We start from the raw sequence: 19337 nt of genomic DNA, 5'->3' as shown, positions 1-19337 counted from the left end.
ACATGGCCTCAGCCACAGCAGTACTTCAACTGGGTTTACTGCGCATCGCCCGCTTCAGCATTGGCTAAACACCCGGCGTCTCGCCGGGCTTGGGCCACAGGCCGCCAGCCAATCAGAGTGACTCAGACCTGTATTTCAGCTCTGCAGCCCTGGACAGTGGCCGAGTGGTATCAGCGGGGAGTGATGATGGGAGCTGTATCTCGCCGAAAAGTCATCTCGACAGACGCGTCCAACACGGGTTGGGGCGCGGTCTCGCGAGGGCTCTCCGGTTTTTGGCCTATGGTCAGTTCAGGAAAAGCTCCTTCACATAAATTGTCTGGAAATGATAGCGGTCGAGTACGCGCTGCGTGCGCTTCCTCCCGATCATTCAGGGTCACCACGTCCTGGTCCGCTCGGACAACAGGTCTGTGTTATCCTATCTAAACCGTCAGGGCGGTGTCAGATCCAGGAACCTCTTCCATCTGACGAAACGCATACTGAGTTGGTCCCAGCGCCACCTGCGCTCGCTGAGGGCGACGCGACGTGCCAGGCCACCTGAACGACGGCCCAGACAGACTGTCCAGAGACAATATTCCCCAGGGAATGGTCCCTGCACGCTCAAACAGTCCAGACGTTATGGCGCATATTCGGCAGAGCAGAGATAGACCTCTTTGCGTCAGAAGAGAACTCTCACTGCCCAATATTTTTCTCGAAAAGCGAGGACGCACTGGCCCAGGACTGACCCAACCGCCCGCTTTACGCCTTCCCTCCCGTCTCGCTATTGCCACAGGTAATGCAGAGGATCAGGGAAACGCGCCACTCTAAAAACATGGTTCCCGGAGCTTATGCAGCTGTCACTGACAGTGCCGTGGCCCATCCCAGTGAGAGCAGATCTCCTCTCGCAAGCTCGCGGAACGATCTGGCATCCCCACCCAGAGCGCTGGGCGCTACACGCGTGGGTGATCAACGACTACCCGTCGCTTTGCCAGAAGGAGTAATAAACACCATCATACACGCTAGAGCCCCCTCCACGAGAAGACTCTATGCGTCAAAATGGTCTGTGTTTTCAAAATGGTGCACCGACAGAGACCTGGACCCACGGATATGTGGGGTGTCGCCGCTGCTAGTGTTTTTACAAGAGCTGCTGGATAAGGGCAGATCCCCATCCACGCTCAAAGTGTACGTGGCGGCCGTCGCGGCGTTCGCTGAACCCCTGCACGGCCAGTCACAGGGTAAAAAGGAGCTGGTCATCCGCTTCCTCAGGGGAGCTAGAAGGATGAACCCTCCGCGCCCACCATCGGTTCCTATCTGGGACCTTTCTATAGTTCTCAAAGCTATGAAAGCCTCCCCTTTCGAACCGCTTCAATCCGTGGATGTGAAACACCTCTCACTTAAAACCGTTTTTCTAACTGCCCTATCATCAGTCAAACGGGTGGGAGACCTTCACGCGTTATCTGTCAGCGCTGCGTGTCTTGAGTTTGGACCAAGTGACTCCAAGGTCATTTTAAAGCCTAGACACGGCTACGTCCCCAAGGTGGTCGGTACTCCTTTCAGAGCACAGATCATTTCCTTGTCGGCGCTACCATCATCTGATAGCGAACGCGACGCCAATCTCCTTTGCCCAGTCAGAGCACTGAGATTGTATACTGCGCGCTCCGCATCTTTCAGAAGCTCCGAGCAGCTTTTCGTTTCGTTCGGAGGGTGCACCAAAGGTCTCGCTGCCTCGAAACAGACACTGTCCAGATGGATAGTGGACGCTATTGCTGCCGCGTACGCGTCAAAAGACCTACCATGCCCGCTAGGCATTAAGGCTCACTCCACTAGAGGCATGGCCTCCTCGTGGGCATGGTCCAGCGGGATTTCCATTCACGACATATGTGTGGCAGCGGGCTGGGCTTCCCCCTCCACCTTTGTCAGATTTTACAATCTGGAAGTACCCGCTCTGCAGGCTAAACTGCTAGCGGTTTAATACGCTACAGCTCCCCTGGTGAGCTGCATTAATGGGACACAGTCCACACAGACCGGCACCGCCGCTCTGTCTATGTGCTTATGTACTACACACACACTGGCCCGCACTCTTGCCGGCCAAATATTAATTCCCCACTCACAAGGGCTCCCCCGGGTCCCCCTTAATTCCCTGGGGCTCATGCAGTGGATGCTTGGCGCGCACGGCGTTGACAAAGGGTTCCCGTAGCGTAAGCTAGCTTACGCAATATGAGAGAACCTCTCGTAAGAGAACGAATCGGTTACTAACGTAACCTCGGTTCTCTCTAGATGAAGGAACGAGTATTGCGTAACCGGCTGTGCTCGCGCCACGAACGATTTTTCGATTCATTCAATGAAAACCAGGGTTCCAGCCTACGAACTACGCTTATATGCACTCTAGTCACGCCCTTTTTGGCGGGCTTTGATGCAGTGAGCGCATGGACGCCTCTCATTGGATGCGAGTTCGCCCAAGCTCGTCTATAGGCAGCAGCAGTTGCCGCAGAGCAACCAATGAGCTCGCTAGCTAGTCCGCTCAAGGTATGCAGCTGCCGCACTGCGTTGACAATGGATACAAAATTAAGGATAATTTTTTGGCTTCAATATTTCAGAAAAGATGAATCTTTCCCGTAGCGTAAGCTAGCTTACGCAATACTCGTTCCCTCATCTAGAGAGAACAGAGGTTACGTTAGTAACCGATTCGTTTTAATGGGTCATTTGTGAACAAGTCGGCTCTAAGAGCAGGCTCTTGTAGGTGAACGTTGGGACTCGGCTCGTATATCAGAAGAGCCGAATCTATTTATAGAAATATTTATATTTTTTAATATGAATAATCAAAAGATTTAAATGAATAGAATTAACTAATTCAAATAATATAAGCCTAAATGCTCAAGCGCACACACATTTGTACTAACTGTCAGCTCAGACTAACAGCCTCACCTGTTGTTCCTGTCAATCAGACACGCAGTGTCAACCAATGAACCAAAGATGCGTGAGGGAGGGCGGAGCCAACTTATTATGTTGTTCAGATTGTATTCTTTTGAATTGTTACATTTATATGCACTTTGTTTATATACATTAAAAAAGTTACATTACTTTATATACATTAAATATATATATAAGTAAATATATATATAAGTATATTACTTTATATACATTAAAATACTTTAAATGCACACGTGTAATAGCATCCTTCTTTTTTACATTTATTTCAATTTGTATCCCACAAATCCCGCTGCAGTTTTGCAAATTGTAAAAATGTCTTTGATATGGTGCAATATTATATTATGCTGTTCAACTTGTATTCATTTTGAATGGTTAGATTTATATTGTATGTTTATATACAATAAAAAGTTTAAACTTTAAAAGCTAATGTTTAACAGCATTTTTTTAATAACAAACCAATGCATTTTAAATACATTGTGGTTACGGTAGAGTATGATTTAATTTATTAATTTAATTAGAATTGTTTTAATACCAATTATAGTCAAACTATTGCAAAATCTTTGACTTGAAAAAATACAAAACATATTTTTTTTAAAGAGCTGTTCGGGAGCCAAAAGAGCCGGCTCACTGAAAAGAGCCGGAATGCCCATCACTACAATCCAGTGCTGATTTGCAACTAATTTAATAAACACTCCAAAAGTCTTGGTCAACTGATCTTGCATATTGATTACAGTGTGTCCATTAAACACTGTACACCATTATAGAATATTAGAGCACACGGCATTCAAAAGAGTGTATGCACAAATGTGATGACAGCGTGGCCATTATGCACCCATTAGCTGGAAAATAAACATGTTTTGTTTCGGCTGTGTTTGTATGGTGAACTTTAGGACAGGTGTGAGGGTAAATTAGGATAGAGAGAGCCTGCACTTTCTCTCACACTACTGCAGGGACACTGTAACCTCATAACACTCTCCAAACACTCTATTACTGTGACATTAAAGAACAGCATGCAGCCTGGCCCCCCTCACAGATGCAGTTATTATGGCAAAGTACACACCAACAGAGCCAAACAAAAAAATGATTTTTATTTAGGTTGGAGGCCAATGCATTGTTTGTTGACTAAAGCAAGAGAAACGCATAATAAAATGATATAATTTCACAAGAGTACTGATACAGTCATACATGTTTATTCAGTAGTTTCCACCCAGATGCAGATTAAAGGCGACAGGAAACACAACCCAATTAATGTCCATAAAGTGACATTTTTGAAACAGAAATATTCTATTCAACTGAATATTTTGTTTCACTGTTTAATATTATATAAATATAGATAAATAGAATATTCATCAAGAGAATATCTGTTGTGGGGCTTGATTTTATCCATCAGGAATTGATTGGATGGTGAAACTTGTCTGTTCCATATAAGAATGTATTGTTCAATACAAAAATTGTATTGTTAATCGCTCTCAAATCAAATCAACGTTTAAATCCCAACACCAGTGCAAATCAAATAGGGATTTGATGGTGAGATCAAATATCTCTGATTCTTATGTATTTCATGAAAAGTGTTTAGTGTAATCTGATTACAAATGAATGAATCACTGTAATTTAATATAATATAATTTTAGGTCACATTAAAGCAGAGAATAAAAAGATTAATGGATGTAACAGCTTTTACGGGCAGGCGCAAGACTTCAGCAGCATTCGAGAACAGCACCGGTGTTCACGGAGATATTCAACCTCTCCCTGGAACAGTCAGTAATTCCAAGAAATAACTGATAATTCCAACCTGCTTTAAACAGTCCATCATTGTTCCTGAAGAAACCCCAACCTTCCTGCCTTAATGACTATCGTCCTGTAGGACTGACCTCAAGTACTTTGAAAGACTGGCCAGAGACTTCCTTGCCTCCTCACTACCTGACACCCTGGATCCCTTAGAGTTCGCTTACCATCCAAATTGCTCAATGGACAATGCCATCACACATCTCCTCCACACAGTCCTAGATCATCTGGACAAAAGGAAGGGAAATTATGTTAAAATGCTGTTTGTCGATTACAGTTCAGCTTTTAATACTATTAAAAGCGGGGGCGTGGTCAAGCGCCCATCCGGAGAGAGAAAGCAGTAAGGGCGCTTGCACCTGAGCTACATTATGTCTCACACCTGTCTCTAATTCCAGTGAGTTTGGGGAGAGTGGCATATAAACGGCCATGCCACCGCCAGACGATAGAGAGAGACTGAGCACAAGAGCCTAGCTGACAAGCTACTTGTGTATGTGTGTGGGCTGTTGCTTTTTGTAAAGAGAAATCTGTTTTCATTGCGCTTAAAGCAAACGTTCTATGTATAATAAAAAAGACTGACATGAACAAGGAGAAAACCTGTGTCATGTGCCCTCCTTTCACCTTGAAGCTCTACACTGGTGAAACACGGGATCAACCGAAGTATGCCCCATAGAGTCCTTGCAGTTGGCCGAGATCCTCCAGTCCCTCGCCAGCCTATAACAGTCCCACCAGAAATCCCTACTTGAGCTTCGCCAAGACCAGGATCGTCGATTATTTGAAATCATGCGAGCTCAAGCAGAGGACCGGCATGTGATCTGGAGCCTTCTTGGCCAGGAGAGAGCCTCGGCTGAGACCCCGGACAACCGCAGCCCCTAGCCCCCACCCACACTCCTGAAGATGGGGGCGAAAGATGACGTGGAGGCGATTCTGTACCTATTTGAGCGGACTGTTGAGGTCTGTAGCTGGCCGCGTGACCAGTGGGCGGCCAGGCTCCACCCGCTCTTGTCCAGGGAGCTAGCCTCCTGGCCTACGATGACCTGTCACTGCAACAGGCGGGGATCACGCCAAACCCCAAGAAGTGCGGGATTGGGCATGTGGAGGTACGGTATCTGGGGATCTACTTGGGCCATGGCCAGGTGCATCCCCAAATTGACAAGACTGCGGCAATTGCGACCCCCCTTCCGAGACCCGAGGCTGTAGCCTTTAGCCTCCTTGTTAGCGCACCCGCCTCCTGCGCAGGTTCAAGTCCCGTTCGGAGCGGGGCGACCAGGGCTGGTTACATACACTTATAACTGTGTGGCCACTTCCAACTCCACCACCATTGTCAAGTCTGATGACGACACTGTTGTGGTGGGCCTGATCTCTGATAAAGATGGGAGGGCCTATCTGCAGGAGACCAAAGGCCTGCAGCACTTGTGCCAGGAGAACAACCTCCTTTTGAATGTCAGCAAGACAAATGAGCCGATATTGGACTTCAGCACAAAGCAGGAGAGGAACTACCACCCCATTTTGACCAGCGGGACACAGTGGAAGGAGTGGACAATTTCCGTTATCTTGGCTTACACATCTCACATGATCTGTCATTGACCTGCCATAATAACATCATGGTGAAGAAGGCTCGTCAGCATCTTTACCACCTCAGGCACTTAAAAGGACTTTAAATTGCCCTCTATGGTGCTAAAAAACTTTGACACCAGCACCATTGAGCATCCTGACAGGAAACATCACAGCCTGGTTTGGAAACTGGACAAAACAAGATACATTGGCACTTCAAAGAGTGGTGTGATCAGCTGAGCGCACCACCCACATCAAACTCCCTGACCTGCAATCCATCTACAGCAAACGATGCTAGACCAAAGCCAGGAAGATCATGAAAGACCTCAGCCATCCTAATAATGCACTCTTCTCTTTGTCAGGGAAATGCTTCTGCTCCCTGATGGCCAAAACAGAGAGAATGAGAAGGAGCTTCTTTCTCCAGGCCATCTTTGTCCTGAACCAAGGACTACACCAGGACTAGGTTCACTATTCACCATCACACATTTTAAGCAATATTACACCGTATTATCATAATATTATATTATCACTATTATACATCTACAACATCACCTCTATAACATCAGCCTGTTGCAGGTCAACATTACTGCACAATTGCACTTTAGCTTGCACAGTGTACATATTGCCAGTCAAACTGTTGCTGCTACCACCTCAACATCTGTCATAATGCACTATTTCATATTCATATGCATACTTTGTATATACAGTATATTTCTTCTTTCTCCTATTTTATTGTGTAATTTATTGTGTTGTAAATTGTGTTATTTAATTGTGTTTTTTTGTATTTGTATTTAATTGTGTACTCATATATATATATATAATTTTATCGTAAACTGTGGGGAGAAAAGTTGTACTAAGAATTTCACTACATGCCGTACTGTGTATGGTTATGTATGTGACGAATAAAACTTGAAACTTGAACAGTAATGCGAGGGGCTTTTTCACAAAACACCTTGGTGAGATCAAAATCATTCATTCAGCAGAGGTGGGTAGTAATGCACTACATTTACTTTGTTATATTTACTTGAGTAACTTTTTGGAAAGAATTAACTTTTATGAGTATGTGTAACGTTTGGTGTCCTAGGAGTCAAGAGGAGATGCAGGAGTAGGATCTTTAAATCCTTTAATTACATCACTGGAGTGGAACAAACACTGGAGTGGAACAAACACTGGAGTAACATCAAACATAACATTACAATTCAAACGTAACAATCCAAGGACTGACAACAGCTAAGCAAAACTAAAGGGTATATATACACTTGGGACTAAACGAGGGAATGACTCACAGGTGGGGATAATGATGGACTGATTAGGGCAGTGACTTCTGGGAAATGTACTGAGGGAGAGAACTTCAAAATAAGAGTCCTTGAACGTGGTGAAGACAGACTGTGACAGTATGTTTAATGGTGGGAATTTTTTACTCTTAATGGTGCAGTATGACAGATTCAGAAACCCTTGTTATTAGTGACACCTGTGGCCGTTAAGTGAACTGCAGCAGCTGCCTGTTGCTCGTGCTCGTGCACACACTCCATAGGGACACGTGCATCGATCAAAACAATTACGTAATGTAAGAGACTGAACGTGATTCACCAGCATCATGCTGACAGATGAGGCAGCATAATTAAAATTAAACAGTTATGATTGTTTTAATATAAACTTTGAGACTGTATATTATATTTGAATCTCCAGTGCTGGAACATGGCTAAAACAAAGTGAGGATATAGTTCTGACTATGCGAGACTGTAGTTTGTTTTAAGTAATTACTTTTCTTTGTCTGATACATTGACTGCATTTATACGATAGCTTGTGTCGGCGTTAGATATCTAGCCAGCTTTATTAATAGCTGTTAGCTAAATTTGGTGGATGATGACAGTAGCTGTTTATAAAATAGTCTGTGCATTATAAATATGTTGACACAATTCAGTATTGATGTGATTCCATCATTTTGATATATCGATGCGCTATTGTTTTATAATAATAGAATGTTTATATTTTATGTATAACCAAGTTACATGACACTAATTACATTGTTTATGACAGTTACTGTGCAGGCAGACATTTGCTGGTTTCCATCTCTAAGATGACGTTACCTTGTGTTGCAGTTTGTTGTCGCTGTTGATGTGGAAGAGAAACTATTACTGAGGCAAGGCTCTCAGGAGCGTGCATAAACGTCACATTCTTTGGATTTTCCCAGCAAAAGTGACCTGCTCCCTTCGCATGGAAATCAGTCTACAGCCTTTAATAGGCAACCTAGGAAGCCTGTGAAGGGCTAAGTTTCGTTACAAGCCATTCCCACATTGGCAAAAAAAAAAAGAGCCGAATATTACATGAAAATTGTTACATACTGACCTTTAAGTAAATGTCTAATGAAAAGAAAATATACTTTTACTTCATTACAATGGATGACGTTCCTGTCGCTACTTTAATGGTTTTAATTAAATACATTTAAATAAATGTGTAATTTATTGAAAGATTTTTAAATTGAACTTTACGACAGCGGAACTTTACAGTTGCGCTTTGTCACTTGAGACAATCTCATCACTGCAGCAGCAGCAAGTGCTCAAAACAAACACTTTATTTCATTATGTAATGCCTTATACCAAGACAAGCAGATATATAAACGCATGATGCAGTAAGTTTCATCAATTGTGATTACATGGGATTTTCTGTGTCATTGCGATGGTCAATTTTAGGGTGATTCTGTAACTTATTGATTCTGATTCTTAGTTTATAAGTATTTTTATATCAGTGCTGCAGTATATATATCAGAATTCATAAATCGATGAAAATATCCACAATAAATGTAAATGTCTTTTGCTCTGCCAGTCACGTGCTGACTTCTGGAGCACTAGCAGACAGCATGTCTACACGGGCAGGGCATTTAATTTCTACGTTTGACAGATGTGGTGCGTTTAGCCATAAATTTATATTTTGTAATTATATCCCCACTCTCATAATCTTCCAAATGTCACAATGGAGACAGACAGAGGATGAGGACACAGGATGCCGAGGATCAGAGGGTGAGGCTGTGGAAGGCCGAGCGGGCAGAGCTGCTGGAATCTGAGGATCAGAGGATGAGGTCGCTGGAGGCTGAGGATCAGAGGGTGAGGCAGTGGAAGGCTGAGTTGTCAGAGCCGCTGGAGGCGTAGACTCAGAGGGTGGAGACTGAGAGGGCAGAGACTCCGAGAGCACAGTGGTCAGGATAGCTAGGGAGGCAGTGTCTTCAAGCGCTGGCTCTGGGACAGCAGAGGTTTCAACCGCTAGCTTGGGGATGGACAAGGCTCCAAGCACTAGTTCTGGAATGGATGAGGCTCCAATCGCTAGCTCTGTGATGAATGAGGCTTCAAGCACTAGCTCTGGGATGGACGAGGATCCAAGCGTTAGCTCTGGGACGGACGAGGCTCCAAACGCTAGCTCTGGGACAGATAAGGCTCCAAACACTAGCTCTGGGACGGACGAAGTTCCAAAAGCTAAAAGGCAGATGTGGGCGCTGGCTCTTGGAACGTGGCAGGCATGGGCACTGGCTCGTGGACTGTAGCAGGCGGAGCTGCTGGCTCGTGGACCTTGGTGGAAATGATGGGGAACTTTGGCTTGGAATCTACAGTAGGAGGGTTGGTATCCTTCACATCCCCCAATGTGAAGTCCAATGCACTCAGCAACAGTGCCAGAATGATAAATTGGACCAAAGTCCATGGGCTTTTACCATAAGGCATGAGAGAAATAACTGACCCTATTAGCCCAATCCGAAAAAGGTCCTTAAGAGCCATGTCTTTAAAGTCCACCTCGTTGGCCAATTCACAAAATTCCACCACATATCCCTCCAGAGAGCAATTCCCCTGACACAAATTAAGAAGGCTCACTGCTAGGTTAATGTCTGGTTTAGTCTTCTGCCACAATGGAGACAGACACGAAAAAAGTAGTGAACCCAAATGCAGAAAATAGAGGAAACAAACTGAAATGATTCCACTAGAAGAGATAAACTCAGATTTGTTTGAGGAGAGTAGGAAAGTCTGGACTGTCATTGACAAGACTAGACAACCAATGAGATTAAGTGTTGAGTATAAGTAGCATTCTGGCTGATGATGAGATTCGGGACAGGTGTGGCTGATAATTGAGATAAAAGTTTAGATTGGGTGACAGCGGGAGAAGGGGAGACCGATGTAGGCATGGAAGACAGTAGGCGTGACAGACAGTAGACATGACACCAAACCAGTGTGACTTTCTGTAATTTGTGGAACCCCAAAGATGTTAGACAGAATGTTAGACACTGACAGTCTCAGACACCATTCTCTTTTAAAATATGGAGGGAAAACAAATCATGCCGTTAAAGTAAATGGTGACTAATGCTAACATTCTGTCTGATAACTCCTTAATTGTGTTGCATGGAAGAATGTCATACAGGTTTGGAACAACATTAGGGTGAATGATAACAGTATTTCCAATAATAATAATGATGATGCTGCTGCTTTTTGCAGTTGATGTGGTCTTCATGTCATCATCGGTCCGTGACCTTCAGCTCTCACTGGATCGCTTGGCAGTCGAGTGTGAAGCGGCTGGGATGAGGATTAGCACCTCTAAATCTGAGGCCATGGTTCTCAGCAGGAAACCGATGGAGTATGTACTCCAGGTAGGAAAGGAGGTATTGTCTCAAGTGAAGGAGTTCAAGTACCTCTGGGTCTTGTTCATGAGTGAGGGGACAACAGAGAGGGAGGTTGTCCAGAGAATCAGGGCAGCGGTCTATCACACCATTGTCCTACCCTTGAAGTCCTACCCATGAAATCTGGGTAATGACCGAAAGAACTAGGTCGCGAGTTCAAGCGGCTGAAATGGGTTTCTTAGAGATAGAGTTCTAAGGGAGACTTCTCCCTCTGAGTAGAGCCGCTGCTCCTTTGCATCGAAAGGAGCCAGTTGAGGTGGTTTGGGCATCTGGTAAGGGTGCCCCCTGGACGCCTCCCTAGGGAGGCTTTTCAGGCACGTCCAGCTGGGAGGAGGCCTCGGGGAATACACAGGAATAGGTGGAGAGATTACATCTCCACACTGGCATGGGAACGCCTTGGGGTCCCCAGTCAGAGCTGGTTAATGTGGCTCGGGTTAGGGAAGTTTGGTGCCCCCTGCTGGAGCTGCTGTCCCCGCAACCCGACTTCGGATAAGCAGTTGAAGATGGATGGATGGAATAATGATAATAATAATAATTAATATTATTATTAGTTTATAATACATATTAAATGTGTATTATGTAGTGTAATATTGGTTAGCAAACGTCCCTCATTCTATATGTGGAAGTAATTAGTTATTTGCTACCTGAGTATTCTTTTAATTGAAAACTTTCTTACTCTTACTTACTGTACGTAATTATTAGCATTAATACTTTTCTTCTACTTGAGGGATAATTTTTTTTAAAGTAATTGTACTTTTACTTGAGTAAAGTTTTTGACTACCCTCTGCTCATCGGAATGGACCACAGTCCATAATCGCACCAAAGCTACTCATGCTCCAAACATGAGGCAGCTGTTAATGAGGGGAGGCTGTTCTGTTTAGACAGTGCACATATTCCATCAGGTTTTCTCTGTCTGATCATGGACAGGATAGCGTGACGTTTGATCAAAGAAGAAAATGATCAAAACTAGGACTGCACGATTTGGGGAAAATGTCATATTGCGATTATTGAGGCTAATATTGTGATATGGTATCATGGTCAACTTGCTTGGTTATCAAGGAAAATGCACAAATAGATTACTGATAATGCTGAAATGTGTATTTCTCAACTCAAACATACAAACTAGCAACAACTATAAATGCACATTGTTTTCAAATTTAAATATTTTTGCATTACTGCAAACTTGTTATTTTCTCAATATTACACCTAAATAAAATAGAACAATAAATAAGAACATACACATTTTCATGAAAATAAGTTTGTCCAAACAAACAGAGACATTTAAGCAGGATGTAACATGTACTTTGTAGAAAATCTTTTGAAAAGGAAACTGGATATAAAAGTGTGGTTCACTCAATCAAACCACTAAAACTGCTGTTGTGTGTATATATTTATATAAATATATATTACACACACACATTTTATTGTTGTTGTAATTTTAATGTTATTTTTCACATAAGATTGATCTTATGCTACACGTTGCAAGCTGTAGACAGCGGGGGTGAGAGACGAGCATCTCCGTGTTAGAGTGCACGTCAGCCTCTTCCTGTCTCGACTCCCGCTCAGATTGTGTCTCTTCCGCGACTGGTTGAAGCAGCTCTGACCGCACAGAGAATGACAGTTTTGGAGTTTGTGTTTATTTACATGGCATGCTCCCGTATTATATGAACTTTAATTATTTATGAAATAAAAATATATCGCCAAGCTGTGATCGGTGTTATTTTTTCTGGCCACCAGTTCAGTGTCGGTCTGCTCGCCGTCCATCTTCACCTGATTTCCACGCTGAACATCGAAAACTCACATGACATGACCACACGTGCCAATCCCTAAACTGAGACTGACTGGCTTTTTATTAGCAGTGTAGAAAATGGGCAAACAGCTCTCAGAGAGAATGGGTTGTCACGTCCACACATGCAATTATTTATTTAATAAAATCACAGCATTTTCCGTCATATCATCGCACAGGCTGACATCATGATTGCGATATGATTAATCGTGCAGCACTAATAAAAACCAAAAACGTTATGTCATGTTAAATCTCTTTTTTGCATCCTGTGACATTCTCAGTTGACTTTTAGTTTGTGTACTTTTATTTTGACATTTCCTGTTTAGTTTCTGTTTCCTAGTCTTGTCTATTCCTGTTTTCCCTTGTTCATGTGTCCGGTTTTCATTGGTTTATTGTTTGATTACTTTGATTCAGTTCTAGTTTGTCAATGGTTTTAGTTAATTGTCTTGTTATCTTGTTTTAGAGTTCTGTTTGTTTATTGGCCTTTGTCACCCATGTCTTGTGTATTTAAACCCTCATGTTTGCCTTTGTAGTTTGTCAGGTATTGTTTGTGTAACCCTGTTGTTCAGCCATAGATTAGTCTAGCTTCTGTTTTGTGTAACCTTGTAGTCTTAGTCCAGTCTTAGTCATAGTTATTTCATGTCGAGTCAAGTTTTGCCATTATTAGTTAGGTCCTTGGTTTCTTGTTTTGTTTACTTTCACACTGATAGTTAGGGATATTGGTTTCACGTTTGGAAGAATAAACTGCACTTGGGTTCATCTTCACATCATCATCATCGTCTCTGCCTGTTTGTCAACACCGTTACACATCCATTATATCATGCTAAAGTTTCCAGGATATATGTAGGCCTACATGGTTTACTACTGTTACGTCATCTTGACAATGGAGTTGAAATAATGGATAACTTTACACAGACAAGAATAGTAAGCAATTGTATCACACTAGAGCTATATTAACATGTATCATGCTTAAATGTTGTGGCTACACTTTCGAAACACAGTGTGCATTTAATGTTTTGTGTATTGGACCCATCTACTTTCATTACATGTGCATTACTGCATGCAATTTTTTCTTTAAAAAAAAGGGATGAGTTGAAGGTAATTTCTGTGGTAATCAACACTATGCCCCAAATGCTGTCAATAGAGTTTCAATAGTTTTAAACACAAAACACTCAATAATAAATGTCTTTGAATTATGTAAATTCTCAAAGCAGATGGCAATAACTGCTCTGAGTGCTTTTCTCACTCCATTCAAGTCAAGTCAAATTTATTTGTAAACCGCTTTTCATAACAGGCATGGTTTCAAAGCAGTTGTACATGAAATTGTGCTATAACAGAAAATGAATAAATATAATGCCAATATAAGTTATTTATGTTTAGAACTATTAGTGGTTAAAATTGGTAAACTAAGTAAGTGTTACTCAAAAGTTTGAAGAAAACATCCAACATTTTTGAAGATTCTCAAACTGTTCCTTCGAAATGTTTGCAGATTTTCAAACTGTTCCATTGTCTTCACTGTTCACCCTTTTGTCCCATGACAGACGTACAGCAAAGTGCCCCAAAACTATTTTGTTTTCATCATCATTGCTAATGTGTTGTTCAGCCATCTCTGTTGTGAGTGTGTTTTTGTAGCTCTTGACACCCTCCCGCCAATAATTATGTAAATATGTAAACTTCTGGTGCATGGGGAGGAGGATGGTTTCAGAGAGAAAACTCCCATAGTGTGCTGCAGTGTAACCGGTTTACTTGCAAACAACTGATCAATTGAAACGCTTTATAAAGAGGGAGTAAAGCAAGTTGATTGGCTTGGATTTCATGCCCAAGAACATCAGCTTGCACCATGTAGTGTTTAATGACTGAATTTAAAATCATTTGTAATATTTCTCTCTTTAGGTGCAAAACGTTTTTACTTGGTGCTCCTTTAACACTTGCATGCTGTTGGGGGTTTGTCACTTCAGTTACATTCAATGAAATGCTAAATGACAAGCCACCAAGTAACAAGACAGCTGTACCTACGGATGTGGCCACTGAGAGTATATACAGGCCTGATATTTCCTCTATATGTACATATGAATTATTCATCTTGCCTCTGTTGAGTAGCTCTAGACGATAAGCATGGCCATTAATTCACACTCACAGATGTGTTATGCAGCTGGAGTTGGGTGTCGTGGGGTCTGTCAAATGTAACGTAATGGGAGGAGAATGCTGGGCTGACAGGAGAAAGCCAACGGACAGGATACAAAGACTCAAAACAGTTCCTGTAAAGAGAGACAACATGTAACTGCATAATATATCAAAAATATAAGATTTACATTTATATCATATAAATGATATACACGTTTGAGTCAAAAATGGGTTTTCTCTTTATGTTGGTTTAAAACACCTACAGTAGTTCAAACTTGTCTTCAATTAGAATTTATTTTTGTTATTATTCTGTTCAACAAAGTTCAATTTCAATATCATCGTATTTCTGTAATAGCTTGTGGGTATTCAAGTGAAAAGAATAAAATGTTCTCACGACAAGTTGGGGTAGGTTGTTGTCAGGATTTTATGTGTTTTTGTTCACGTCTTTTAATTGAAATTAGTTCCATGTTTGTTACTGTTTCCTTGTCATGTGTTTCCCATGTTCTTGTGTCTTGTCCCCATTGGTTCATTGTTTCATTAGGTTGCTAACAGTCTTGTTATCTTGTTTAGAGTCCGAAGTGTTCATTGGTTATCATTGTCATGTGTTCTCCCAAGTCCTAGTATTTAACCCTCATGTTCGCCATTGTTTATTGTCGAGGATTGTTCGTGTAATGCTGGTTCCATGGTCGAGTCAAGGCTAATTCTTGTTTATGTTTTGTTCATGTTTAAAGTTAGGGTTCTTGGATACCACTTTTGTAAATAAACTGCTTTATCATGTTTTTCTAATGCCTGAAGATTCAACATTTGTTGAGCAATACTTCAGGCAGAATCAGTCACAAACTTCAGAAAATTGTGCATCATGCATTAGAAAGAGAACAACTATTTCTGAGCTTAAAATATACAAGAAATAAGGAGGACAATCAAAAGAAGGACAACGTGGCCCCCACGTGCTACTTAAAGAAATATTTCACTAAACAAATGAAAATTCTCTCATAATTGACTCACTCTCATGCCATCCCAGATGTGTATGACTTTCTTTCTTCAGCAGAAAACAAATTAAGATTTTTAGAAGAATATTACAGCTCTGGAGGTCCATACAATGCAAGTGAATAGATGCCAAAATTGTGATGCTCCAAAAAGCACATAAAGGCAGCACAAAAGTAAACCATATGACTCCAGTGGATAAATCCAAGTCTTCAGATGTGATATGATAGGTGTGGGTGAGATGATCCTTGATCTGTTTCTCACCCAACATATCACATGGTAAACGGTCTGTACTTATATAGCTCCTTTTTAACCTTAGTTGTATTCAAAGAGATATACACTGTGACTCATTCACCCATTCACACACACATTCACGGCAGAGCTGCCATACAAGCAGCTAGCCTGCCATTGGGAGCAACTTGGGGTTCAATGTCTTGCCCAAGGACACTTCGGCATGTGGAGTCATGTGGGCCAGGAATCGATCCACCAACCCGCTCTACCGCCTGAGCCAAAGCCACCCCATCTCTTCTGAAGACATGGATTAAGCCACTGGAGTCACATGGATTAGAAAACTTTTATGCTTACTCAGTACTCTTTCCACCCTTGACCGGTACTATGATTTGAGACACACAATTGTAGGGTGCAATAATGCAAGAAAGCATGTTTTTAACCCCATCCACCAAAGTAAAAGACTGACAATTAGCCCTGGAACACTCAATATAGTGGTACAGACACAGTATCTATTGAGTAAATCTACATTCAGAAGCAAACAAACTCTAAAAGTTTCTCCAATGATGGTTCTGAAAAGTTTCTCCAAAATAAGTTTAATTGGGATATACTCTTTTTTGTTTTAATGTCTTACCAAACATGCTTCCCAAAGTTAGTTTTCGTCTGCCCACACGTTCAACCAACCAAACGCCCAGCAGAGTAAACAGGAAATTGGTGAAGGCTGTCACAGTCACTAGCCAGATGGCCATCTTGTCATCTCGTACTCCTGACATCTGCAGAATGGTGGCGCTGTAGTACCTGCAGATAGGACAAAAATGCAACAGATGGATATTTGAAATCAGGAATGCCCACTTACAACTCCCTTGTGCATTTCTGGGAGCTTTTGTTCAGGTTACATGAAGAAAGAAAATACAATTAAAGAACATCAAATCCTTTTGATATATGGATTCTGATCTCAAAGAATAGGACTGTTATGATTGCAAGTTGTATGACTGAAACATCTCCCTTTGAAGTGCCCTCCAAATACAATATTTATGCGTTTAGGAACACAGGGCATGTAAGCTTGACATACATATAATCAAAGCTTTTTTGATTGCTCGGGAGCAAAGGCAAATGTACCCCTCGGGCTATCACTAAACACTTGTCATACGTGCATTAAGTTCTCCAAATCTCCCTTGATTAACAGGGGTGTGGGTGTGGTGGGCTAAAGCACAAAAGTGGTAATCAGAAGGTCACTGGTTTGATCCCCACGGCCACCACCATTGTGTCCTTGAGCAAGGCACTTAACTCCAGGTTGCTCCGGGGGGATTGTCCCTGTAATAAGTGCACTGTAAGTCGCTTTGGATAAAAGCTTCTGCCAAATACATAAATGTAAATGTAATTAACATAGAGGACTGGCCCCACACATAGCAAATGAGAACACTGAAATGGCTTTAAAGCAACAGACATTAATAATTGTTATGTATACCTTGTCTTGTTTCACTGTTGCCCTTTTGTTTGCCATTTTTGTCACTTTTGCATTCCGTAGTTTTCACTTTTGTCCCTGGTTTAGTTCCACAGTCTCCCTGTTAGCGTTCGTGTTCTCTGTCATTGTTTTCACCTGTCCTCATTAGTCTACCATTGGTTTCTGTTTATTCACCTTGTTATCTTGTTTTGAGTTCTGTTGTTCATTGGTTCCTGTCTTCCCTTGTCAGTGTATTTAAACCCTGTCTGTTTGTTCAATCGGTGTCTATCGTTGTATGTTGTTAGCCTGGTATGTATCCTCCTGCCTGAGTTTTCTAGTTTATGTTTTGTTTCCCCATTGTGGGCTTTCCTTTGTGTTTTGCCTGTCTACTAGTCAATAAAGATAACTGCGTTTGGATCCTCAACCTTCGTCTGCCTTCGCTGCCTCATTCATTACAGAGCGATAGACCGCACACATGGATCCAGCAGCTATACGGGCCAAATGCCGGCTGCTCAACTTGCAGCAAGAAGACCATCCGTTAGTAGACCACGCTCTCTACTTTCTCCTCCTGGCGAGCTTTACGGACTTCCCGGATTCTGCATTGGTGGTCTTTTTTAAGAACAGCTTAAACCCCTCGCTGAGTTAGCGGGTTCCACAGGCAACGCCTGGCTGCACTCTCCGCGACTTCCTGGAGATGATCCTACTAGCATGCAGCTCACCACCCCCTGTCACACCAGCCTCACCTGTCAGCGAGCAACCCCCCACGCCAGTGGCTTCCCTTGAACCCGCACGGTCAACTTCGTCCGCCTGGAGGAGGAGGAGAAGACAGGCGTCCGCCTCCCGGCCCACGCCTGCCCCGGTCTGCGAGCCAGAGCCCACGCCTGCCCCGGTCTGCGAGCCAGAGCCCACGTCAGCCACGGTGAGCGAGCCTGCGCCCACGTCAGCCACGGTGAGCGAGCCTGCGCCCACGTCAGCCACGGTGAGCGAGCCTGTAGCCTCCGACGTCAGCGAGCCAGCGCCTGTAGCCCTCCGACGTCAGCGAGCCAGCGCCTGTAGCCTCCGACGTCAGCGAGCCAGCGCCTGTAGCCTCGACCGTCCCTGAGCCAGCACCTGTGGTCTTGTCCATTCCAGCGCCAGTAGCCAGGACCGTCCAAGAGCCAGCGCCAGTGGTCGTGCCCGTCCTAGAGCCAGCGCCTCTCGAGCCTTCCAGGGCTCCGCCTCTTGAGCCTTCCAGGGCTCCTCCTCCCGAGTCTTCCAGGGCTCCGCCTCTCAAGTCTCTTGAGCCTTCCAGGGCTCCGCCTCCCAAGTCTCTCAAGTCTCTAGAGTCTTCTAGGGCTCCTCCTCCTGAGCTTTCCAGAGCTCCGCCCTCCGAGCTTCCTAGAACCCTGTCTTCCGAGCTTCCTGAGCTTTCCAGAGCTCCGCCCTCCCAGCTTTCCAGAGCTCCGCCTTCCCAGCTTTCCAGAGCTCCGCCTTCCCGAGCTTTCCAGAGCTCCGCCTTCCGAGCTTTCCAGAGCTCCGCCCTCCGAGCTTCCTAGAACCCTGTCTTCCGAGCTTCCTGAGCTTTCCAGAGCTCCGCCCTCCCATCTTTCCAGAGCTCCGCCCTCCGAGCTTTCCAGAGCTCCGCCCTCCCAGCTTTCCAGAGCTCCGCCCTCCGAGCTTTCAAGAGCTTCGCCCTCCGAGCTTCCTAGAACCCTGCCTTCCGAGCTTCCTGAGCTTCCCAGGGCTCTGCCTCTCAGGCTTCTCGAGCCTCCCAGGGCTCCGCCTCTCAAGCCTTCCACGGCTCCGCCTCCCGAGCCTCCACAAGCTCTGCCCCCAGAGACTCCAGAACCTACCAGGTCTTAGCCTCTGAAACCTCCGGCGGCGCCGCCTCC

At 43.7% G+C, this 19337-nt stretch overlaps 1 protein-coding gene across 1 annotated transcript in view; it reads right to left on the bottom strand.

Annotated features, from left to right (window-relative positions):
- Positions 1–19337, bottom strand: part of LOC127638671 (proton myo-inositol cotransporter) — a 126438-nt gene that overhangs the window by 11918 nt on the left and 95183 nt on the right. Inside the window, exons 5-6 of the mRNA XM_052120291.1 lie at positions 16657–16820; positions 14824–14944 (exon numbers count right to left, since the gene is read on the bottom strand). Of these exons, the coding sequence (XP_051976251.1) occupies positions 14824–14944; positions 16657–16820 (285 nt within the window). The remainder of the gene's footprint in view (positions 1–14823; positions 14945–16656; positions 16821–19337) is intronic.

The sequence above is a fragment of the Xyrauchen texanus genome, chromosome 47 (assembly GCF_025860055.1).
Source record: "Xyrauchen texanus isolate HMW12.3.18 chromosome 47, RBS_HiC_50CHRs, whole genome shotgun sequence".
NCBI classification, from domain to species: Eukaryota; Metazoa; Chordata; class Actinopteri; order Cypriniformes; family Catostomidae; genus Xyrauchen; species Xyrauchen texanus.
The sequence above is the reverse complement of the archived record's forward strand: the minus strand, read 5'-3'. Positions and strand labels throughout refer to the sequence as shown.